At 34.6% G+C, this 25701-nt stretch overlaps 2 protein-coding genes and 1 long non-coding RNA gene across 3 annotated transcripts in view; 2 read left to right on the top strand and 1 right to left on the bottom strand.

Annotated features, from left to right (window-relative positions):
* The window catches only part of ABCE1 (ATP binding cassette subfamily E member 1), a 32104-nt gene that overhangs the window by 3958 nt on the left and 2445 nt on the right, over positions 1-25701 (top strand). The window contains exons 2-17 of the mRNA XM_082728265.1: positions 2436-2569; positions 4087-4172; positions 7074-7171; positions 8176-8293; positions 8903-9040; positions 9181-9250; positions 9496-9592; positions 10472-10561; positions 15361-15482; positions 18335-18556; positions 19745-19804; positions 19908-19966; positions 21397-21507; positions 21584-21726; positions 21851-21973; positions 23402-23513. Coding sequence (XP_082584391.1) covers positions 2467-2569; positions 4087-4172; positions 7074-7171; positions 8176-8293; positions 8903-9040; positions 9181-9250; positions 9496-9592; positions 10472-10561; positions 15361-15482; positions 18335-18556; positions 19745-19804; positions 19908-19966; positions 21397-21507; positions 21584-21726; positions 21851-21973; positions 23402-23513 — 1752 coding nt within the window. The 5' untranslated portion in view covers positions 2436-2466. The remainder of the gene's footprint in view (positions 1-2435; positions 2570-4086; positions 4173-7073; positions 7172-8175; positions 8294-8902; positions 9041-9180; positions 9251-9495; positions 9593-10471; positions 10562-15360; positions 15483-18334; positions 18557-19744; positions 19805-19907; positions 19967-21396; positions 21508-21583; positions 21727-21850; positions 21974-23401; positions 23514-25701) is intronic.
* OTUD4 (OTU deubiquitinase 4) overlaps positions 22018-25701 on the bottom strand; it is a 57743-nt gene continuing 54059 nt past the window's right edge. The window contains exon 22 of the mRNA XM_082728259.1: positions 22018-22421. Coding sequence (XP_082584385.1) covers positions 22345-22421 — 77 coding nt within the window. The 3' untranslated portion in view covers positions 22018-22344. The remainder of the gene's footprint in view (positions 22422-25701) is intronic.
* LOC309863457 lies at positions 23894-25568 on the top strand. Its single transcript, XR_014311053.1, has 2 exons — positions 23894-24857; positions 25074-25568. It is a non-coding gene; the product is annotated as an uncharacterized lncRNA (long non-coding RNA).

Genomic DNA, 25701 nt, shown 5'->3' with positions numbered 1-25701 from the left:
AATAGGAGGAAAATCAGATTAGTGCTGTGTCCCAGAACCAAGTTAAGAAAGATTTTCTATCTTTAGGAAAACGTCATAAATTGTGTCAGATGCAGTAAGTGTTAAACTAAGTTAAGAACCATTAATTAGCTATTTGTTTTACCTGTATGTAGAGTAGCGATGACCTGATAAGGTGTTTTGATAGAATAATGGGCACTAAAGTCTGAAATGGAGTCCAGAAAAAATACATAGGAATTTGGAACACTGACTATAGGCAACTCTTTGAAGTAGTCTTGATATAAAAGGAAGGAGAAGTAAAGAAATGGGAAAAGATAGAGTCAGATAATAGAATGTTTGAGTGCTAATAGGAACGAGCCAGTGGAAAGAGTAATTTATGATGTTGAAGACGGGAGAGAATTGTTAGAATATTCCCCTTAGCAAGTGTACAAGTAGACTTCACTGTCCACCAAATACATATAATGTGATTGCTGTTTGGCATAAGGGCTCCCTAGTCAGCAGGCTTGGCTTTTTGTCTACCCATTTTCAGCTTTATGTGTGCAGATGAAGAGTGGTATGTAACCAGGATTGTAGTAAGGGTATAAATGACTGAGAGGGATATTTAGCCAAGTTCAGAGGGACATGAAGATACAAAAGCTGAGGGATAGTGAAAATGTGATAGAATCAAAAGATACAGTAAGTGTAAGGAATGGGGGAGTTCAAAGGGTTGTTGGACTGTTGGGTACAACTGAAAAGATAGGGAGTGGTGGTTGAAAAATGGGGTATTTGAAATGGAGGTTATAGAAGGATTGCAGTTATTGGTAATAACAAGGTCAAGGATTTCACCAAAGGAATGAGAAGGTTGAGGGAGGGTAAAAGAAAGTTCACTGGAGGAGAGAGGTTACTGATAAGAAGACAAGCTATTAATACAAAGATCATCTATGAACATGCTGAAATCAAAAATTATGACAGGAGCAGTAAAAGAGAGTGGAAAATGGCCCAGAGTAGTCCTTAAATGGAAGGGAGAGATTTGATGGTCAGTGAATGACTAAAATAGTTTGATGATATGAGAAGCAAAAGCTGACTTTGTAGGGAGGAGAGAAATAGAAGATAGTCTGGGAGCAGCATTGAGGAACATGCTGTTTTATCCCTCTTTAAGCCTAATGGTATTACAGCATGTGAGAAAGGTCTACAAAGGGAAGCAGTCAGTCAAAAAAAAAAGAAAGAAAGAAAGGAAGGAAGGAAGGAAGGAAGAAAAGAAAAGAAAAGAAAAGAAAAGAAAAGAAAAGAAAAGAAAAGAAAAGAAATCAGAATTATCACAGCCCTTGACAGAAAAAGCCAACAGACTAACTACCAAAAGGTAGTCTTTTGGCTTCAGGGTCTACCATTAATTACATCCTGGAATAACCTGGAATTTCAAGATAGTTTTTGAAATTACTTATTTGAATCACTATGCTAAGAAATCTGATGTCTGTCACAAAGCCCAGTATTGTAGAAGATTTTTAAGTTCATTTTGACCTTAGTTGCATAATTGATGGCACTGTGAATTATCAAGATTTATAAAAGCTTTAAAAGTGAGTGCAGTCTATGCTTATGGTTCCTTCGTCCTCTTTTCCTTTTAATGTTGTTAGCATAAAATTCACCATGGCCATATTACAAATTCCCAGAGAAATGCAGTTTTATTTTTTCCCCTTGATGAACATCATGGTCACAGCCTTAATAATAACTTCCATTAGTAGCATCATTAATAATCAAATAAGACATGAAGTAATACTTAATTTGAGGGAGGGAATAAACATCTTTATTATGTATTTTTCACATCAGCTCCTATTCTGTTTTATTGGACTATATCAGACACTAATATCAGTATTAATTACGGAGACATTATATCATTTTTGTCCATCTATCAAGTATAGTTTCCCCATCCCCTTTGTTCTTTTTCCTTTTCCTAGCCATTTTTTTTTTTTTTTTTTTTGCATACTAGCTTTCCCGTTTAGTTTGTCTGTTTTGTTTTATTTTTCTTTGAAATTGGATTGAATATAAATTTAGGAAAGGTTGAAATCTCTGGTATTGATTATTCTATATTATAAAAACTGAGAGTATGTCATCCTATTTATTCAGGTCTTTTATGTTTCTCAGTTATGGTTTGAAAGTTTCCTCACATGTATATATTTTTGTTAACTTGATTCCTAGATCTTTTCTTTTTTGTGACCATTGAAAATAGTGTTTTTTTCTTTTTTTCTATAAATCTTCTGATTAGTAGTATATATGTAAGATATTGTTTTCTCAGCCCTACAAAATGACTTTATTGCTTTTACTAGTTTTTTTAGTAGTTCCAGAGAGTTATATCTGAATATAGTCATAAATTATGTTCTCCTCTCTAACTTCTATGCCTATGATTCAATTCTCTTAACTAATTGCATTGACTGTGCATAATTTTGTTAATTTTTCTTTAATAGAAGAGCTGGATATTCTTACTTTCTTAGAATTATGGCGGATAAATTAACAAGAATTGCTATTGTCAACCATGACAAATGTAAGCCTAAGAAATGTCGGCAGGAGTGCAAAAAGAGTTGCCCTGTGGTTCGAATGGGTAAGCTGTTTAAAGATAAAAGAAGGTTTTAAAAGAAATAAATTGGCTTCATAGTTCTCTAGGCATGTACTTTTTTTCCTATTAGTTTCTTTAAAGTATAGAGATAAGACCAGATTTCTTTTTTTTTAAGGCTTTATTTATTTATTTGACAGACAGATTACAAGTAGGCAGAGAGGCAGGCAGAGAGAAAGAGAGAAGGAAGCAGGCTCTCCGAGGAACAGAGAGCTCGATGTGGGGCTCGATCCCAGGACCCTGGGATCATGACCTGAGCCGAAGGCAGAGGCTTTAACCCACTGAGCTACCCAGGCGCCCCGAGATAAGGCCAGATTTTACTCTTAATTTTTCTTACTGCTTTGTGACTAAATGATCCTGTTTTGTTAATGGTAGAATAATGTGTTATTATCTATTTTTTAAAGTTAATTTTGGCTATAAAATCAGTTACTGAGATTCTTGCTGTTCTAGAAAAGTTCTATAATTACTCTTAAGTCATGGAGAAAGGAATACCAAAATACTTGTTTTTGATAGTATTCTCATTTTAAAAAGCAAAAATGAACAGCTTAATAAGAATGGCTAATTCATGAGGTTTTGCTATATTTTCAAGATTAAATAAATTTAAAAATAGTCCAGAAGTATTGGTAGTCTTTAAGGGTTATGTTAAGGTAATTGTTACTTTTACTGTATTAGTGAGGTACAAGCTTTTTGAATCTTAAAAGAAACTTTAGATGTCATCCATTATATTCTACCATGCTGTTTAGAAATTCCATTATTAATATCCTTAATGTCAAGATTAATTCCGTGTGTATGTTGGATGACTACATACCTTTTTGGAATTTCACTGATTTAGCTATGTATTATATGCCTTTTTCTGCAATACCATTTCCAAGGCATATTTTGTGAATTAGATATTCAGGTCAGACAGCTTAAAAATAAAACTGTTGGGGGGAGCACCTGTCTGGCTCAGTCAGAAGAGCATGCAGTTCTTGATCTTGGGGTCATAGGTTTGAGCCCCACCATGAGAGTAGAGACTACTTAAATAAATAAACTTAAAAAAAAATAATAAAGCTTTCAGGATCTGCCGTAGTTCTAAATTTTCTTCCCCAATAGTAATATATACTAATTATTTTATAATTAATCCCTGCAGAGCACTGGGTTTTGTTTTTGTTTTTAGATTTTATTTATTTATTTGAGAGAGAAAGACACAGTGAGAAAGGGAACACAAGCAGGGCGGGGGGAGAGGGAGAATCAGACTTCCTGCCAAGTAAGGAGCCTGACATGGGGCTTGATCCCAGCACCCTGGGATCATGACCTGAGCTGAAGGCAGATGCCCGACAACTGAGCCACCCAGGCGCCCCAGCACTGGTTTTTAGGATATTGTCTCAATTGTATTTCTTTGTGTGGCCTCTGTTTTTGAAAATCTGCTTCTCTATGGAGCTTTGGAACCAGAATTACCTAAGTAACAATGTCAAGAAAATTAGAATGACAGGGAAAATAACCAAACTCTATTTTTCTTTTGCCAGGAAAATTATGCATAGAGGTTACACCCCAGAGCAAAATAGCATGGATTTCTGAAACCCTTTGTATTGGTTGTGGTATTTGTATTAAGGTAAGTGATATTTTATTTTTGGGATCAAATTTGGAACCTGAGTAGTCAGAAAATTCTAAATACATTATAGCTATTTTTAAAGAGGCAAAATATAAAGCAATGAATTAAAAATGTAAATTTAAGAAAATTATCAATAATCTAATATTTAATATTGTTGCTTTTGAATTAATTAAACCACCCTATGTAAAAGTTATCCTTGCCTTACTCAACTTTGGAAAGCCATTTCCAACCAAAATTAATTTCTTTTTTTCACCCCTTTTTTCCCTCACCTTTTTATGAGAAGGACATTCTTTCCCATGTCTTTACAAGTACTTCTTGGAAATGTAAACACAAAAAGCGTGAGTCATGTTATATATAATTCTTTCAGGTCTGTATTTAATTTTAAATCACACCTTTTAAACAGAAATGCATACAGCCAAAATTGTTTTAATTTAACCTAATTCCAGGGCGCCTGGGTGGCTCAGTGGGTTAAAGCCTCTGCCTTCGGCTCAGGTCATGATCCCAGGGTCCTGGGATCAAGCCCCACATCGGGCTCTCTGCTCAGCGGGGCGCCTGCTTCCTCCTCTCTCTGACTGTTTCTCTGCTTACTGTAATCTCTGTCTGTCAAATAAATAAAATCTTTAAAAAAAAAATTTAACCTAATTCCTTAGTGCTTCTGCTATATTATCCATTCTTCTGTTGGAGTTACCACAATAGTGTTATTTTTCAGAATACCTCAGTTTTTGTTGCATTGAATAGTTTGGTTAGAGTTTATAACTTTAAAATGGTAGATTTCCAAATTCAGCTCATAAACAATATTTAAGAACCAGTACATTAAATTCTTAATTTAGGTATTTTTCCTTGTAGATAATATTTTTAGAAAGGAACATTACCAGAGTATGGGTACCACCCTGTTAACTGAGTCTATAAGGCTTATGTTTCACATTGGTTTCTGATTCCTTAGTTAAGTATCCAGAAAGATTTCCTTGGTATCTAAAAATTTTTTCCCTTGTTTTGAAAGTGTAATCAGGAAACATTCCTGCCAGCAAACATTTACTAATTTCTAATTATATGCCTGTCAGTGTTGTGGGTGCTGGAGATTTGATTTTGAACAATATATTATCTTCTCTCTTTTCTTCTTCACTGCTGTAGAAAAATGAGATTCCAAAATTTGGGGTATACTTCAGTGGCTGAAAAGATACCCATGTGATGAATCTGGGGGTAGGAGTTAATACCCTCTGAACACTAAGATTTGTACAAAATGTACCTCACAGATAATCAGTATGGATTTTTTTTTCTTGTAGATTTAAAGAAGCTTAGATTCCTTTGCAGCCTATAAACATTTTTTGTACATTGATAGAATAATAGGAAATTTCTGTAAATGGAGGTAACTTCATTGGCAGAAAACTATCTTGTGTAAAGAATTAATAGAATACAGGAGTTTTGTTTTTGTTTTTTAATTCTCTGTGTTCTTACAACATGGGAATTCACTGAAATCTTTACCTGCAGAGACTTTTTAATTGATTGTCTCAGGTCTTTGAACAGTTCTGCTAAACAGATCTCTAATCTAGGGTTATACTCTTTGGATGTACCTTTATAAATTTCTGAGAAATTTTTCTAGTCACATTTATGCTCTTAAATAACCTTCCAGTTCTTGCCATTCTTGTTCCTTGGATATTTATCTGATTGATAATCAGTTGTTTTTTGAGTTAAGTAATGAATTAATTTTTTTAATGTGAATTTACTCAATTGGAATACAGAATATCAATTTCACAGGAGATGATTAAAAACTGATGAAAAGACATTAATCCTTGCTCTGTGCAAATATTACTCTAGCTGTTGATGGCATATAAATAGACCCAAAAAAAGTGCAGTCCATAAAGTACTAACCGTAAAACTAAACCTTTTTTTTTTTTTTTAAGATTTTATTTATTTATTTGACAGAGATCACAAGTAGGCAGAGAGGCAGGCAGAGAGAGAGGAGGAAGCAGGCTTCCTGCTGAGCAGAGAGCCCGATGTGAGGCTCGATCCTAGGACCCTGAGATCAAGACCTGAGCCGAAGGCAGAGGCTTAACCCACTGAGCCACCCAGGTGCCCCACCGTAAAACTAAACCTTAACCAAAAGACCTTAAGGGACTCTACAAAGTAGGGGAAGAAAGCATACAAAAACAGGAAGAAGGAAGTAGTGATAAGTCATCTGTCATAACTGCATATGGAATGATATACTCAGTAATCATGGTTTATCTTGCCTCTTAGCAAGATAATCTTAAAAAAGAGAAAATAAAACCCTCAATTTTTGTAAGGTTTTTTAATAAGTATTAAAAACATATTAAAGTCTGAAAATATGCTAGTCACTAAGAAGAAAATATTTTATTGTGATTCTTGCCTTCAAGGAACTGAACTTTTATTGTTAAAGTAAATAAGAAAAGAAAGTGAAGCAATATGATATCTTTGTGAAATTCCCAAATTTGGGTGGGGTTTTTTTGTTAAGTTTATTATTTTTTTTAATACCTATACCCAGTGTGGGGCTTGAACTCAAGACCCCAAGATCAAGAGTCACATGCTCTCCCAGCTGAACCAGCAGGCACCCCATAATTACCACATTTGGAAGATTGCTTATAAAAAAATTCTTAATATATTCATTTTAGTCATAAATATATGTATGTATGTATGTATTTTTTCTTTAAAGATGTATTCAGTTATTTTAGAGCACATGCGTGGTGGGGAGAGCAGAGGAAGAAAATCTCAAGCAGACTCCCCACTTAGTGCAGAACCTGACATGGGGCTCTGAACCACAACCCTGAGATCATGACCTGAGCTAAAATCAAGAGTCAGATGCTTAACCAACTGAGCCATCCAGGCGCTCCAGTCATATGGTATACTTCTAAAAATTAACACAAAATTCTTTACTTTAAATAACAGAAATGCCCCTTTGGCGCCTTATCAATTGTCAATTTACCAAGCAACTTGGAAAAAGAAACAACACATCGATATTGTGCCAATGCCTTCAAACTTCACAGGTATATCTTCAAGTCAACATATCTCTTTACTTCGGTCAAAAATAAAATACATTTGGAATTTTCAGTGAAGTATAAAAATGGGAAAAGGTATTAACCGTCCACTAAAGAGAAATGCAAAACTATAACTGATACAGAATCAAACTGTCTATGTCAGTAGTTCATTCTGGCTAACATTAGAATTACCTGGGATTTTTTTTTTTTTTTTTTTTAACTAATACCTTGGTTTCAGCCCAGTTGAATTACAATTACATCATATCTCCAGTTACAGAATCTAGACCTCAGTAAGTTGTAAAATCTCCGAGGGGATTCAGATATACAAGTGAGGTTGAGAATCACTTATTAATAATACCCTTATCCCCAAAATAACTTTTAAGGGAACTTGTTCTCTATTTATCCATTAATCTCACATACAGAGGATATTACTCTGAACTTGGACATATATTGTTAAATCACAGGAGTTCTTTGAGGTTTTTAATCTGCTAAACACTTATATTTTGAATCTGGGAGTCTAGATTTACTAATAAAAAGGTATTTCTCAACCTGCCAGCTTTAAAGAGCCTACTGCAACAGGGAGAATGAAGTGGAATATTTCTGGTTGATGTGGCACTTTTCTCCTTGTAAGTAAATGGCAGGCCAAAAAAAAAAAAGACGACAATGTGAGGTGCACCTGCTATGTAATTTTGTACCAAAGCATTTGGTTATACCATAAAACTCAGCCTTATATGTAAAGGAGAATTACTTTAGAGTGGACTTGAATGAAAACTGAAAAATAAAATTTGGAATAATATTGGTCATGGATGTATTTCTAACAATTAACGGTTTAAGTTAATCTTGGCTGTTTTTTTTTTTTTTTTTTCTAATAGCCAATAATATCTGGCATACATCTCTTAGCTTATTAATGGATGTGTGTGGAGTGCATGTGCATTAAAATACATAATCCTAATATGTATCTTTTTCTACCTAAGTCCAAGTTGTTTTATTATTTTCTTACATACTTACAACAGGTTGCCTATCCCTCGTCCAGGTGAAGTTTTGGGATTAGTTGGAACTAATGGAATTGGAAAGTCAACTGCTTTAAAAATTTTAGCAGGAAAGCAAAAGCCAAACCTTGGAAAGTATGATGTATGTATACCACCTTATGAAAATGAGTACGTAGGTCAGTTTTTTGAGACTTTGAAGGAGAGTATATATTTTTTTAAATGTTATTTTCAACATTATTAATTAATGCTGAGAAACTATATATGGATAAAATATGTATATGGATGAAACTCCTTTTTAATTAAGATCTGTTAATGCTACTTAACTGACAAATCTGAGTTTCCTTAAACTCTTAGCCATCTAAACTTAAGATGCCTGAGGGTTCTCTTTGAATATAGAGCTGATCCTTGAACAGTGCGGGTGTTACGTGTGTTGACCCCCACACAAAGATTCAAAAGTCTGTATTTAACTTTTGACTTCCCAAAAACTTAACTATTAAGAGCCTGCTGTCAACCAGAAGCCTTAGCAAGAACAATTAATTACTTATTTCACATATGTATTATTATTGTATCCTTATGGTAAAGTCTGCTAGAGAAAAGATGTTATTGAGTAAATCATAAGGAAGAGAAGAAACATTTACAGTACTTTATTGTAATTATCAAAAAAATTCACACATATTGTTCAGAAGTCAACTGTAAAGTCATCCTTTTTGCATTATTGTGTATTACTAAATTCAGATAATTATATTTCTAGGATCCCCCTGATTGGCAAGAAATTTTGACTTACTTCCGTGGATCTGAATTGCAAAATTACTTTACCAAGATTCTAGAAGATGACTTAAAAGCCATTATCAAACCTCAGTATGTAGACCAGATACCCAAGGCTGCAAAGGTCAGTTACTTTTAGAGGAATTTATGTATTATGCATATTTGTAGACGTATCAAAAATGTCTTAGACTAAACTTGTTTTACTTAGTAACTCATTTGAATATTGAAGAAAAGTAGTTAACTATTTCCGGTATATTGTGACAGGGGACAGTGGGGTCTATTTTGGACCGAAAGGATGAAACAAAGACACAAGCAATTGTATGTCAGCAGCTTGGTAAGTGTTTATTTTGTGTATATGTTTTAATAGGCCCTGAACTTACCTCATAAAGACAGATATCTTTTATATGGATTGCTGAAATTAATGGGAAAATTTTTTAGTAATTTTCATATTTACATTCTGTGTTAACGCAGTTTACAACTGAGACATCATTCACACCCAGAATGATGTATAGTATACGTTTTGCCAAGAAGAGGTAAAATAAAACTTCAACATTGAACACAATGCTATGTTCTTTGTAGATTTAACCCATCTAAAAGAACGAAATGTTGAAGACCTTTCAGGAGGAGAGTTGCAGAGATTTGCGTGTGCTGTCGTTTGCATACAGAAAGCTGATATGTAGGTTGCTTTATACCTTTTGTATATCTTAATCCTTATTTTAGAGTTTTTATTTGTGATACTGCTAATAAAACAGTGCTTTTGAGAGAAATTAACAGAATAGTATTTCAGGTTCTCCTTTTGAGATAGGATATTGTAACAGTTAATGCATCAGTTGCCCGCCCATTCCTGTTATTCCCGCAAGGGGACAATAACTCATTTATTTAAGATGAGTACTTTACAACTTATGGATTGCAGCACTTTTTAAATATAACTAGTTGCTTATTATTTAAACTCTATACATGAAAGGATTTTTTTTTTTTTTTTTTTTTTTTAATAATCTCAAGTAGAATATGAGGTCTTTTAAGTTACCCTAAAAGAGTGGAATGCCATGTGAGAGAAAAAAAGGAAGAAGTTTCCTTCCTACTTTCCAGTACGCCTCTTCTCCGAGATACTTTTTGCTCCCATCTTTTTCCACATTTCTGCTCTGGCATCCAATGCAGAGTCCTTCTTTTCCCCAGAGTATTCTATAATTCTCTGTGGTGCCCTGCTTTTCAAAAACTCTTACTTTTTTTTAATGCATCTGACTTCAGCTCATCAAGAGAAACCTGTCTGAATTACTTCAGACTATATTAGAATATTTTTCATGAAGAAATAATAATTTGTAAGTTATCCTAAGCACTCTCCCCAGCTTGATATGCAGCCCTGCTTTCATAATTTTTTTTCATCTTTTTACTTCTGAACAGAGTACAGAAGTTCTTACCCTTATGCAGTGGACTCCTCATTAGTGTAAGAGGGGATTGTTGTTAAATCAGAAACTATATTACAGGGATTTAAAATAGCATGTAAGAGAATTATATTTGTCTTACAAATTACTATATTTGCTTTTCTTTTCCATAGTTTCATGTTTGATGAACCTTCTAGTTACCTAGATGTCAAGCAGCGTTTAAAGGCTGCTATCACTATACGATCACTAATAAATCCAGATAGGTAAGTACAGATTTGATATATATCTATATTTTAATTAGGGAGTTATACAGTTTTCTGAAGATCATCAGTGAGATCATCAGTGTCATATACATTTGTATGTTTTCTCTTTCAGTTATTTAGAGCTACCACTTGAAATTACCTTCTTCTATCTAGAACAGAGGGTCTTAATGCTAGATTTATTTACTACTATGCCTGTCTCCAGGTAGCCTAGGGATACACTGAAATGGTATGAAAGTTCTGGTGTCCATGTATGTATTTCTAGGAGGCAAATCATTAGCTTTTACCAGATCCTCAAATGGATTAAGTCACTCAAACACACAAAATTTAGAACATTATAAGGATCACCAGAGTAACTCTGGTTGTTTTAGGTCTTACTGAACTCCAAAGGGTTCTTAACCTGTTAAATAATCACAACACCTTTGGTTTATGGGGTATTTCTGTAAACTGCCGAATTTCTGCAGAGAGAAATGCATTCTCTCCTTTGAGCCTCATAGTAGTCTTGTGTGTTAGACTCTTAGGTAGTATTCCCATTTTGTAAATGAAGAAGTTTAATGTCAGAAATGGTAGTTATCTGTTGTAGGTTTACAGATTTACAACATGGCAAAGCTGTTGACAAAACCCACAGATCTTTTTCTGTGTAGAAAAAGAATGTATGCCTCTTTCTCTCAGTGACTGATGTAACACACAGCCAATATAAGAATGCAGGAGAAATCCCTAGGGTCAAAACCAAAGAGAGAATGAAATTAAAGAGAAGAGACCAAGATATAGGTTTCTTGAGGAATGTTGCCTATCTGTAATAACATTAATAACCTCTGTTGTAATTAATGTAATTAGCAACCACTCAAGAATAGGAAACAAAGCCTTGTATATTAGATTGTCACATATAAAATGCCAGGACTTTTGAAGAACTGCTTTATCAGGGCGCCTGGGTGGCTCAGTGGGTTAAAGCCTCTGCCTTTGGCTCAGGTCATGATCCCAGGGTCCTGGGATCGAGCCCTACATCGGGCTCTCTGCTCAGTGGGGAGCCTGCTTCCCTTCCTCTCTCTCTCTGCCTACCTGTGATCTCTGTCAGATAAATAAATAAAATCTTAAAAAAAAAAAAAAGAAAAAAATGTACAGGCAGTAAAATCAGTGATTCTCAACCCTAGCCCCTTTTTATAAAATACTTTTATGTCCCTTTATTATGAAAATCTTGAATAATACCTCTTTTCACACATAATTTTCTTCTAAATATTACATAACATCCTAACCATAATAAAAAGAACTGAAATGAAAGTGATTTACATCCAGGTGACATATATCTTAATATGTAAATGTTCAGGGAGCAGCCGGGTGGCTCAGTCGATTAAACGTCTGACTCTTGGTTTTGGCTCAGGTCATGATCTCAGGGTCGTGGGACTGCATCAGGCTCCATGCTTAGCAGAGTCTGCTTGGGATTCTCCCCCTCTGTCCCTATCCCTGCTCATATGTGTTCTGTCTCTCAAATAAATTAATAAAATCTTAAAAAAATATGTGTTAAGGCATTTTCAGTGCTGTATTTTTAGAGGGTGCTAGCCATAATTGTAATAGGCTAACATGTCAAAACAAATTAGATTGACTAAGTGAAGAGAATGATTGAGTTAAACATTTTTTTTCACAGCTGTCTTGGATGTTATTTATAGATAAAGGGTTAAAATAATCTCTTCGTGATAGATTCATGAAAAAAAAATGACAAGTATATGCATCCTGAAATTCTTTGACACGTCAAGGCAAAGTCTTAATGCTGTAAAAAGATTTCAGAGATCATATCCTTAAAACAAGAAATAGAGCATGGATTGGAGAAATTGGAGAAAGGACACTACTACACAGGATTTTTTAGCATTTGACCTCTGAGAACATCTTTGGTAAAATTAAAAACCAACAGGTGACCCAAAATTAATTGTAGGAATTTCACAGCTTAGATTCTCTATGCTACAGATTTGTTTTCTTTCCAAACCCTCAGAAAATGGAGTGGCTCACTTAAATCTTTTTTACATTTTGGACCTCTCTGTAAGTTCCACTTAAAGGTAGCGATATCAGAAGCTTTGACCTAGTTTTTTTCTTTTCAATGCAAATTAAAAGCCTCTATACGATACTATTCCGCCTTAAACTGAGTTGTGAATTTTAATGGTAAAATGTAGACAGTTATTCCAAATAACGGAACATTGCCAACATTGCCAACAAAGATACCAAACTAGGGTGAGTATTGGCTCACTTGTGTGATTTGCCCTTTTTATTGATGCTTCTTACCAATGTGGTAGGAACTATTTCTTTCCTTTTTTTTTTTTTTTTTAATTTTTACTTACCTATTTATTTGACAGAGAGAAAGAGAGTACAAGCAGGGCGAGTGGGGAGTGGGAAAGGAAGTAAGTAGACTCTCTGCTGAGCTGGGAGTCAGCTGCCCGGCTCGGTCCCAGGACCCTGGGATCATGACATGAGCTGAAGGCTGACGCTTAACCAACTGAGCCACCCAGCGCCCCGAAGACATTTCCTTTTAATATTTTCTTTTCATAATTAAATTTGTCCATTTTTTTTTCATTCTTTTTACCACCTGATACCTCAATTGCTATGATAGCTTCCTTTAAAAAGTCTGTGGTTCTTTCTTCTTGCCATATTAATCTAAAATGATGCTTTTTTCTTATTCTCTTATTCTACACCTGTGCTGCATCTTCTAGCCATATGTTGCCATTTTAATTTTAATTGAAATTAAAAATTCATTCCCTCAGTCAAACAACACTAGAACATTTCATAACCATAGGAAGTTCTACTGGACAATTCTATTTAAGAACTGAACATTTGGGATGCTCAGTTGGTTAAGCCGCTGCCTTTGGCTCAGGTCATGATCCCAGGGTACTGGGATCAAGTCCCTCATCGGGCTCCTTGCCCAGCAGGAGGCCTGCTTCTCTCCTCCTCTGCCTGCCACTCTGCCTGCTTATGCACTCTCACGCTCTTTCTCGCTTGCTCTCCCTCTCTTTTTCTGACAAATAAATACATAAAATCTTAAAAAAAAAAAAAAGAAGAACTGAACATTTTCCCCCATTGCCAATTTAGCATAAATCCAAGTTCTTCGTCATTCAGTAACTTTATTAAACATCACTTTGGTACATATCACAAGACTAAAAATCATAGAGGTACTAAAATATACTATGTAGTCTCACTTCATAAAATTTAAGAACAAGTTGTAGAAATACTCAAAAATAGTAAAATCCAAATAACAGTTCAGAGTGAGAAAGGTTCAAGAGTTGCGGAAAGCTCATTTGCATATTAGGAGGTTATACAGTAGGTAGAATTGTGATGGACCTTACAGGGTTGAGGAAGATTTCAGCAGGTGAAGATTTAAACAGAAGACCATTTACGAGAAGAAACAGTCCTTAGACACACAGAAATGGAAAAGTAGATTATTCCATAAACAAAGATCCTTTTTTTTTTTTTTTTTAAAGATTTTATTCATCCATCAGAGAGAGAGGGGGAGAGAGTGAGCACAGGCAGACAGAATGGCAGGCAGAGGCAGAGGGAGAAGCAGGCTCCCTGCTGAGCAAGGAGCCCGATGTGGGACTCAATCCCAGGACGCTGGGATCATGACCTGAGCCGAAGGCAGCTGCTTAACCAACTGAGCCACCCAGGCGTCCCCAAAGATCCATTTTTTAGTGTGCCTAATACTAAGAAGTAGTACCTGAAGTTTTGGAAACTCTTGAAAGAAAGTCTTAGTATGTTAATTTGTTTTATTTGCAACTGAGAGCCATATCTGGGAACCTGAAAAAATGAGGTTTGTTAAAAGTCTATAGCAATATTGATTTGAGAGCCTGAGCAAGGGTTTAGGCAGAAAAAGAAAGGAACAAAATGAATACATAATACATGAGACCTTGTTGAGAAAGAGTTGACAGACTTGAGGATTTAAACAGTTTATCATTGGGAATAAAATTAGTGCTTTTTTTTTAAAACAGGAGTAATGACTCAATTAATGCAAATGTGGAAAATTTTTACTTGTGTAGGAAACAAGTTGGAATTTGAGATGTATGTAGGACATTGCTTTTTTAACATTTTAAACTAACTCAAATAGGAATAAAATGCTGCATAAAAGTGTCATGACTTTTTTTTGCCTGATAGTTTGTACACTAGCAGTACTGTTCCCTACCACTTCAAAAGTCACATCCTATCCCATCCCACTTACAAAGGCCTGCAGTATACACCTTTTTCCTTTCCGACCTTCACTAGACTTTGTATCTAGAGAACATGCTTGGGTGTATACTTTTTTTGGTAATGTTTTGTGTCTATCCCTTGTTTTTCCCAACTAATTTGAAAATTCTCCAGTTAAGCTTTCTGTCATCCTGTTCTCTGCATCTCCTAATGCAGCTAGCATGTGGGACAGGACAACTAGAAGGGCTTAATCGGTAAGACGAATAGCATAGTCAAGAGTTTAGGCTACATCAGATTTAAGTCTATTGTAATTGTTTCGGCTTGCTAAAGTTTATTTAAAATAGTGTTCTTTATTGGCGAAACACATTTATTTCATGTATCCATAAATTGTTTCCTATTATTTTTTTTCCCCTTCCTTTTAGTTTAGGAAAATAATTTTAAAACAGAAGACTGATAATGAGTCTTATTTTAAAGAAAATGTTTTAAGGCTTTACTTAATATGGTCTCTGCATTTAATTTTTTTTTAACATATCTGTTTTCCTGACATTTATACTGTTCTAAGAATTTAAATGTAATTAAATATAATTTTAATTTCATTATATGTTATGTTACATTTAAAAATAAAAATCTATATTGATTTGCAGATATATCATTGTGGTGGAGCATGATCTAAGTGTATTAGACTATCTCTCTGACTTCATCTGCTGTTTATATGGCGTACCAAGTGCTTATGGTGTTGTCACTATGCCTTTTAGTGTAAGAGAAGGTAACTTGAAAAACTATTTCCACAATGCTGTATTCTTTAACTCTAATGCTTAGAAAATGTATTATTGTTGATATTAAGTAGTTATATGTTACTCTAATATTTATCCCAGACTTCAGTCTTAATGGAATTTAATCACTCAACAGAATGTATATATGTGAGGTTGTAGCCATTAGTTATTATTCACAACATTTCATTTTGGAGAATTTTCTGTCAGGGGGTAGAAATGTTTTCTCAGTTTCACTCTTTGCAGTCTTAAAAGTTATTATATTTTGGCTTTTACAGCTTCATTGTGGTATTTGTCATCTTTATCTTCGAAAGCCCGATACCAGTAGTGAAACTCTTAAAATCTATTTAGTGCTCATCTTGTTTTCATGTTTCAGATTTATCTGTAATCTGTATCTTAAGTTTGTAAAAGGCCTAATAAGATAGTTTAGTAAGTATTCTTAAAATAAGATAGTAAAATAGCTTCGTAAGTATAGTTTTATTTATTCTTTCTACTTTCAGGAAAGAGGGACTGTCTGGCCTCTCTTTTCCATATCTCTTCTCTACCTAATCAAGTTAGGCAAAAGTAAAAACTAACCTACTACTCAGTATCCCCTGAAACAAATGTCAGTGCATTCTCTACCTAGTATGCCTTTTTCCTTTTAATTTCTTTGCCATTTCCTTCCACTGATTTCTTCTTCCTCTTTTACTTTATATTTCGTCTTTCTTAGGTGTGCCTTCAGCTGTCAGTCTAGATTAGGAACACCCAAATGGACTACCTATGTCATACTTCGAAAAAATACCATATTTTACAAGAGGAATTACTCATGTAGTCTTTGGGTTGAGCAGGCTCTTTTTTTTTTTAAAGTGATCTCTTCAAAGAGATAACTTTTGAGATACCTAAGAAACTTTGGTAAAAAGGAATTTATATTATAACATGCACTTTGCATAAAAAGGTAGTGGTAGCTTTTTAGTTTATAAAAAGTACATAAAGTTTTTAGATTAAGATAAGATGAAGGAATTGCTGTCACTTATCTATGTGTGCATTTGATATAAATATATGCATATGTTAAGGAAAAAGTTGTGAGATTGCCCAGTTTTCTTTCCAGTAGTCTGTCTTAAGAGATAGACTACTGGAAAGAAAACTGGGCAATCTCACAACTGATATTAAAAAGTTATTAATTTTTTATTCTCCTCAATTTAGCAAGTACTTATTGAGTACCGACTCTACACCATGGAGTAGGTCTAGAATTGTGTTGATAATGACATAGGCAGATGGCATTCACTCTTCACAATTCTGGTTATAAATGCCATGTCTAAAAGCTATACCATTTTAGGAAATGGTTCCTGGTGAAGTTTTTGAAGTTCCCCATCTGTTAAAACAATCCAAGTAAATTAGAACTTATTTTCTGCTTTCTGTGAATACTGAAATTGATGCCATATATATGTGTGTAAAAGCTTTCTCTGAACTGTATAACTGTAAAGGCAGTTATAGCTTGAACTGTCTTAAATTGACAAGATAGACATTGCAGTGGAAATGGAAAGGCTGGTTTGTTGATGTTTTTTTGCACAGTCACACTTTTCTGAGCCTCTGTTCCCTTATCTGATAAATTAAGTATCTGGATTAAGTGACCACTAAGATTTCCTTCAAATTTATATTCCTATTTAATTTTTGGCTTTAATTTTTTTATCCTCACATTTATAATCTTTAGTTTTAAGATAAAAAAAAAAAAAACCACTCTGACTTTTGGCAAGATCTTTCATTCGTTCTTTCAGCAAATACTGGAATACCTGTGTTCTAGGCTGAGGCTGTAGACCCCCCCCCGATAATGGCTCTCAATTCTAGAGGATATGAGTAACCGCCTTAGGCTTTCTTTCAAGGTCTTCCAGGCTTGAGCTACTGTCTTTCTCTTATTATCTTAAATATAGGAAACAGTGAAAACAGATCTTTTCATTTTCCCAAATAACCCACTTTTTCATTTCTGTGTCTGCCGTTGTGGATCTTAACAGTTTGGAGGGATCCTCATGTATAGTATGTTTTCTTTCTTTTACTAAAAGATGTTTAAATAATAGTGTTGGGGTGCCTAGGTGGCTCATTGGGTTGAGATTCTGCTTTGGCTCAGGTCATGATCTCAGGACCCTGGGATCAGCAGGGAGCCTGCTCCCCCCTCTCTCTCTCTGCCTGCCTCTCTGCCTACTTGTGATCTCTTTGTCAAATAAATAAATAAAAGCTTTAGGAAAAAAAAGTGTTTATTTTTGTACAGTGAAGCCAAAAAAAAAGGTTAAATGAAGTCTGTTTGTTAAATGAAGCTTGTAAATATATTACAAACCTGCAAAATTAATTTGAAAAAATGCAGTATATATTATAACTTCTGTTTGTGGTATCTAGATCTCATGTGAAAATGCATACTCATAACTTTATTTAAAGAATTATTCCCCAAATTATATCATTTTATGTCTGAAAATATTCCATTTTTAACTGTCGTGGTTTTTTTTTTGTTTTTTTTTTTTTTTTTTTTCAGAGAAATTAGAAGTTGTGATTTAAAAATACAGCAGAAATGCCACCATATTCTTTTGCATAAAACCTAATGGAAAAAAAACCTTACATAAGTCACATCATAAGAGATATGCTTTGTGTATATAGACAAATATATATGCATAGGTTATTTCAACTTGCATTAGATACATAAAACACCATGGTATCACTGCATGTTACCACAAATCCACAAAATTTTGAAATCTGTGCTTAGATTGCTCCCAAGAGAACCTAGGGTTTTGCTTTTATGTGATAATTTCTTGCTGTGGAGAAAAACTAGTCTTTACTTGATCTTTACTAATCTTTACTAATCTGTTGTCATTGACTCCAACAGGCATAAACATTTTTTTGGATGGCTACGTTCCGACAGAAAACTTGAGATTCAGAGATGCATCACTTGTTTTTAAAGTGGCTGAGACAGCAAATGAAGAAGAAGTTAAAAAGATGTGTATGTATAAATATCCTGGAATGAAGAAAAAGATGGGAGAGTTTGAGCTAGCAATTGTAGCCGGAGAGTTTACAGATTCTGAAATCATGGTGATGTTGGGGGAAAATGGTAAGTTTTTCTTAACTCCCTTTATTTGAAAGTCTGTTCTGTGGGGAGCCTGGGGGGTTCAGTGGGTTAAGCCTCTGCCTTTGGCTTGGGTCGTGATCTCGGGGTCCTGGAATTGAACCCTGCATCAGGCTCTCTGCTCAGCAGGGAGCCTGCTTCCCTCTCTCTGTCTGCCTGCTTATGATCTCTGTCAAATAAATAAAATCTTTAAAAGAAGTAAAAAAAAAGGAAAGAAAGTCTATTCTGTTTATCCAGTAACTTAGTTTTAGCTACTTCATGAAAAACTGACTCAATTGTAGGTCTGGGATCTACGCTCAACCCATACATTTTTCAGTGTAGTTCACATTTTGTGATTTTGTACGATTTAATATTGTCATTCAATCAAGTTTATATTTTACGTATTTTGTTTCATAACCTGTGGTGAAAATAAGATTTTTTTTTTACCAAGCTAGTTTTTCTCTGTATAAATTGATAGGACAAAATAGATAATCCAAAAACAATCTAGTTTTTTCTTGACATTTCTCCATTTGAGCTCTCATTTTAAATTCAGGCTCATCTTTGTAAATAGTTTTATGACCTAAATTCTCAGTATTACATTGCTGTCATAAATAGAGCTGTGAGTTGAATTTGAGTACAAAAAGTCTTGTATTGCTTTCAAGATTTGAAGGAGTTTAAAAAAAAAAAACAAAAAACCACAAGATTTTAATTGTATACTTAGAGCTTGTAAATCTCTAGAAATTCCCTGGAAGGATTTTGCAATGTATCAGTCATTAACTGATGGAGGAAATTTGAACTGGCTTGCATTTGACTAAGTATTTCATATAACGGACTTAAAAGGATAACTCAATCATAATAATACTATACCCCTTAACAATAAAGTGTGTTGGTATTTTAGTTAAATAATTATTTCAAAAACTAACCCAAGACTTGTATTTCATAGATCTATCATTTATTAAAATGGTTATTAATAAGATTTATTAGTCTATGATATTCCTCCCATTTAGTTTCAGTTGATACATTCAAAGTGAATCGTGAAAGTTTTGAGTATTTTTCTGTATAACCTTCAGAATTTGGTAATGTTATTATATATCTTTAAAACTAATTTCTTATTAAAACCCAAGAGTGTACATAGTGACTTACTATAAATGTGAACCATTTTTCAAGTCTGTTTGTTGTATGTTGTGTTGGCAGGTACTGGTAAAACAACATTTATCAGAATGCTTGCTGGAAGACTTAAGCCTGATGAAGGAGGTACTGTTGTATATTGTTGACTGTTTTTACTCTGTCATACACATCAGAAACTTTGAAGATATGGGTAATTCTTAGTGTCTTCTTTATTTGCATTATTTTACAGGAGAAGTGCCGGTTCTAAATGTCAGTTATAAGCCACAGAAAATCAGTCCCAAATCAACTGTGAGTAACAATTCTGTTATTTGATTATTAAAGGAAAGTTTATACACACACTTAGAGTTTTAATCTTTCACTGTATCAAAATTTTTTAGATTATTTTCTGTATAGTTTTACCAAAAGTGGCTAGAGAGTAGCATCAAGATGTCAGTCCTTGATTCCAGTGTTAGGAAATGCTTCTAAAATCTCTTTGACATGTTTTTCCAAAATAAAAACCTACTAATGTGGGGGCATCTGGCTGGCTCAGTCAGTAGAACATGTTAGTCTTTATCTTGAGGCCATGAGTTCAAGCCTCTTGTTGGGTGTAGAGCTTACTTAAGAAAAAAACAAACAAAAAACCTGACATTTAATATGTGTTTTATGCTGCATATAACATGAGCAAAAAACTAAAAGGCCACCTACAAGGTAGGAGAATACTCTTGCAAATTATTTAATAAGGTACTTCTATCCAGAATATATAAAGAACTGTTAGAACTCAGCTTAAAAATGGATCAAGGATTTGAATAGTCATTTTTTTCAAAGAAAATGTACAAATGTCCAAATAAGCATGTAAAGATGCTCAGCACCATCAGTTATTAGGAAAGTGCAAATAAAACTACAGTGAGATACTACATACCCACTAGGATGACTTAAAAAGACAGTAATAAGTATTGGTAAAAGTATGGATAAACTGAAACCTCATGCATTGCTGATGGGAATGCAAGATGTTATGGTATAAGAGCCACTTTAAAAAAAACTTGACAGTTCCTCATATGATTAGCATAGAGTTACATATGAACCAGCATTTCCACTCCTAATTACGCATACCCAGGAGAAATGAAGACCTTTCTCAACACAAAAATTTGCACACAAATGCATTATTCGTAATAGTCAGAAAGTGGAAAACCATCTCAATGTCTATTAACTGATGAATGGGTAAACAGTGTGGTATATCCATGAAGTTGGAACTATGGTACTTGTACTCAGTACCACTTTGTCAGGCCTATTTGAGATAGCTTACAATAAAAATTTTATTTTTGATACTTTGTATAAGCTTAGCTTCTAAGTTCTCAGACTCAGCCCTCTTCTAAAACAACAAGCACAGGACATCTTAAGATTCATCCCCATCATGTTAGGCATTTTGTGTTATCTTTCTGATTGCCAGAGGGTACTTGATACCCATGCTGACCTTGAGAATTATTCCTATTCTCAAATGATAATCTTTCTTGAAACAGTCATCATTTTCTACTTTCAGATTTTAAGATGCTTTTTTAAATTATTGGACATGATGGGTTTTTAACATAAAAATTTCAGAACATGCTATAGATGATGAATAAGCATAAAAATATATCTGTGGGTGGCAAATTGATATATTTTTTTGGCTCTGGAGCTTAGATTGATAATTAGAGGAGTTCTGTACTGAAATAAAAGTTCAATACTTTTCTCACTAAAAACAGGGAAGTGTTCGACAGTTGCTACATGAGAAGATAAGAGATGCTTACACTCATCCACAATTCGTGACCGATGTGATGAAGCCTCTGCAGATTGAAAACATCATCGATCAAGAAGTACATACTCTGATTTTTATTGTACTTTAAACTTTGTATGTCTCTACATAGTTTGCTAAACTTCTTCTCCAAATAGGTGCAGACCTTATCTGGTGGTGAACTGCAGCGAGTGGCATTGGCACTTTGTCTGGGCAAGCCTGCTGATGTCTATTTAATTGATGAACCATCTGCGTATTTGGATTCTGAGCAAAGATTGATGGCAGCTCGAGTTGTCAAACGGTAATGTCCTGCCAGTAAGAGTATTAGTTTTAATTATGTGCACTGGCATACAACAGTGCTTACTACAGCATTTGAATAGTTGGTAACAGAAAACTGGAAACATTTTCAAATTCATGTATTTTAGTTTCATACTCCATGCTAAGAAGACAGCCTTTGTTGTAGAACATGACTTCATTATGGCAACCTATCTAGCAGATCGAGTCATCGTTTTTGATGGCATTCCATCTAAGAACACAGTCGCAAACAGGTAAAATTATTTTCTGAAACATTCAATCCTATTTGTAAGCTCTTAAAGTTATTACTCAAAATTTTCCTTTAAGCTTATAAACACTTACCATACCATTTTAATTTTTAAAGAGGTAGCCAGTAATTCTAGGAATGATTGTGACTTGCATGATTATTCATGTTGAATATATACTGGTTGGGACTGGAAAAACTAGTGTTCAGACCTTAGAACTCCTGACCCAGGGAGATAAGCATGCAGAGCTCTGGGCTGCTCACTTTTTCCTGCAAGTTAATTTCTGTCTACTTCATTATTTGGATTTTCAAAACAGATTAGGATTTTGATTCCCTGAAAAATATTGATGTGCTATACAGCAGATAAAGAAAACAAGATGCTCATAGGTTACTTGATTTGCCCAACTTACACTGCTGGTGGTAATGCTCACAGTGGATCCCAAATATCTGGTACTGATCTACAACAGAGACAAAATGAATGATTTTACCATTTCCCCTTTTTTCTTTTTCTTTATTGGCTTAAATGAGAGCATTTGTCATATAGAGAAGTCTAACATTCAAATCAGTGTAATGAGAATTTTGTTATACTTTTTAATACTACAACCTTATGTTAGTTTGAAACATACGGAATTACTGATATGCCCCTATCTTTTTCCTATGAAAGTAGCAATTTCATGTGATTGCAACATGTTTCTGATATTAAAGAGGGAGGAATGGAGTTGCTATTTGAATAATTCATCCAAAAAATTAAACTTAACTTCCCCAAATTCCTTTGTTTTCATTTAAAAGTTTTTACCAATTGAGAATTAACATATTTCTTTAAGAGGGAAGTTTCATAGACTATAGAAAGCTTATTGAATTCAAACAACAATCCTTTATATTTACAAAAATGTTTAAAATGTTCCACAAGTATGATGCAGTTTAGTATGATTTAAGAATTAGTTTGGGTAAAAAAAATGAATAAAGCATAGAAATTGAAAAAGGAGTTACAAAGTATAATCCTTTGTGCTGTACATATTCCCTCCAGTGCCCAATTTCTGATGTTCATATTACCTTTTCTGTTAGATTCTCTACTCCCCTGAAAATGTCAGATTGGAAATTCTGTAATCTCCTAATTAATCTTAAATCCTAAAAAATCTACTGTTTTTCTACAGTAGTTTTGTTTTTCTAAAATAGTATTTCTTAAATGTTTCTTTTTCCAGATCAGAAACATAGTTTAAACTGGGTTTGTTTTACACACAAATATAGCCAAATAAACTAAACAGTCCAAGCAAAGACCCTTCTGAGCATAGAATTTATAATATGCTATGATTATACTATTACCTAGAGAACTTATGATTGGGGAACTATGAGGGAACCATGCTGCTCTTCATCCCAAAATGTAGTGAAATTTGTGGGATTAATTTTAATCACAATTGATGTCTTATTTTTCCTCTAGTCCTCAAACCCTTTTGGCTGGCATGAATAAATTTTTGTCTCAGCTTGAAATTACATTCAGAAGAGATCCAAACAACTATAGGCCAAGAATAAACAAACTCAATTCAATTAAGGTAGGTAGGAAAACTCTTAAATCATGGATAATTTCTTACAATAAATAATCGGAAGGAATGTTTCATATTGGAAAGCTGTTTCATTAAAAAAAAAAATTGTCACTTCTTTAATTCTAAGATTCATATTTTTCACCTGAATATCTGATGGTATCCTTCATTCTGGTAGGCAATAATGATGCAGTTGCTTTTGCTACACAAACTCAGACCTGTTGATGTTATCTCGGAGCTGTACCCCCACTACTGTACTGCCTGTGTTGAGTTTAATTGCCATTTTAAATATCTTCAGAAAGGGCGCCTGGGTGGCTCAGTGGGTTAAGCCGCTGCCTTCGGCTCAGGTCATGATCTCAGGGTCCTGGGATCTAGTCCCGCATCAGGCTCTCTGCTCAGCAGGGAGCCTGTTTCCTCCTCTCTCTCTCTCTGTCTGCCTCTCTGCCTACTTGTGATCTCTCTCTGTCAAATAAATAAATAAAATCTTTTTTAAAAAAATAAATAAATAAAAATAACCAGGAAGTTTTTACAGAAAACCATGACCACTTTCTCTTATCTGTTTTTCTTCTATTGCACACAGAGCAGCCAACACCTGATTAAAATATTTTACAGATCCAAATACGCTCCTTCAATGAGCATAAATTTCTACACAATGGAAAAACATTTTGTCAGTTTAATTGGCAATATTTTCCTTTCTTTGTGATATATAAAGTTATTATGCCCCCTACAATTAATGGAGTGTGTGCAACAGTTTTTTAAGAAAGCAGTAATTTCTTGGCCACTCAGGAAAAAAAAGTGAATTAACTATAAAAAAATTTCTGTATTTTTGTCTCCTGTGGTGCCTATGTAAAATGCTTATGTTTCATGGCCCTCTAGCTCTTGTCCTTAATACTAGCATTTACTAGATTTTATTATTTTCATATTTGTACTCTAGCTTTGCTAGTAAACTATAACCTTAGAGAAAGCAGAGACCAGGTCAATCAGTATACATCATGTATTCTTTTTTTTTTTTTTTTTTTTTTTATTTATTTATTTACTTGACAGAGATCATAAGTAGACAGAGAGGCCGGCAGAGAGAGAGGGGGAAGCAGGCTCCCTGCTGAGCAGAGAGCCTGATTCAGGGCTCCATCCCAGGACACTGAGATCATGACCTGAGCCGAAGGCAAAGGCTTTAACCCACAGAGCCACCCAGGTGCCCCACATCATGTATTCTTAAAAGGCTGACAGTGTATTGATGTCTTTAGACTTTGCTGTGTATTTTGTTTAAAAATTGTTCTACTGTCTGGTCAGGATAATGAAGTTACAAGTTCTGACTTGAAAAGTTTTGTTTTAAAAATCGTATTAAGGGGCGCCTGGGTGGCTCAGTGGGTTGAGCCGCTGCCTTCGGCTCAGGTCATGATCTCAGGGTCCTGGGATCGAGTCCCGCATCGGGCTCTCTGCTCAGCGGGGAGCCTGCTTTCTCTCTCTCTCTCTCTCTCTCTCTCTGCCAGCCTCTCTACCTACCTGTGATCTCTGTCAAATGAATAAATAAAATCTTTAAAAAAAAAAAAAATCGTATTAAGTAGAAAAGAGGAACTAAATTCTACAACACTTATGCACAGCTTAATTTTCCTAAGAATTCCTTCCAAAGTGTTAAAATGTTATATTTGTCTTTTTCTTGTGTAGAAGCCCATGGTTCTGGCCCCAGATATACCTAGTCATCATTTCTCTGTGCCCACTCATCTTAGTCGTCATACCTTGATCCTAAATAGGAAACTCTAGGCAGATAGGTAGATGGATCATTACTGGCCAGACTATGAACAGTACTGGGAAAAAATACTTTTATATGCACTTGGTGTAATAGTTCTCAAACTGACAGTGTTAACCTTCTGGACTAGAGGCTTGTTAAAGTCAAAATGATGAGGGGCGCCTGGGTGGCTCAGTGGGTTAAAGCCTCTGCCTTCGGGTCAGTTCATGATCCCGGGGTCCTGGGATCAAGCCCCGAGTCGGGCTCTCTGCTCAGTGGGGAGCCTTCTTCCTCCTCTCTCTGCCTGCCTCTCTGCCTATTTGTGATCTCTGTCAAATAAAATCTTTAAAAAATAAGTAAATAAAGTCAAAATGATGAAAATGGAATTTAATAGTTTAGCTGAAAATAGTATTTTATATAGCAAAATTTTACATACATAAGTAAGGCATTTTATATAAAGGGGCTTTGCTTGAG

The sequence above is a fragment of the Mustela nivalis genome (genome assembly GCF_964662115.1).
Source record: "Mustela nivalis genome assembly, chromosome: 4".
NCBI lineage: Eukaryota > Metazoa > Chordata > Mammalia > Carnivora > Mustelidae > Mustela > Mustela nivalis.
The sequence above is the reverse complement of the archived record's forward strand: the minus strand, read 5'-3'. Positions and strand labels throughout refer to the sequence as shown.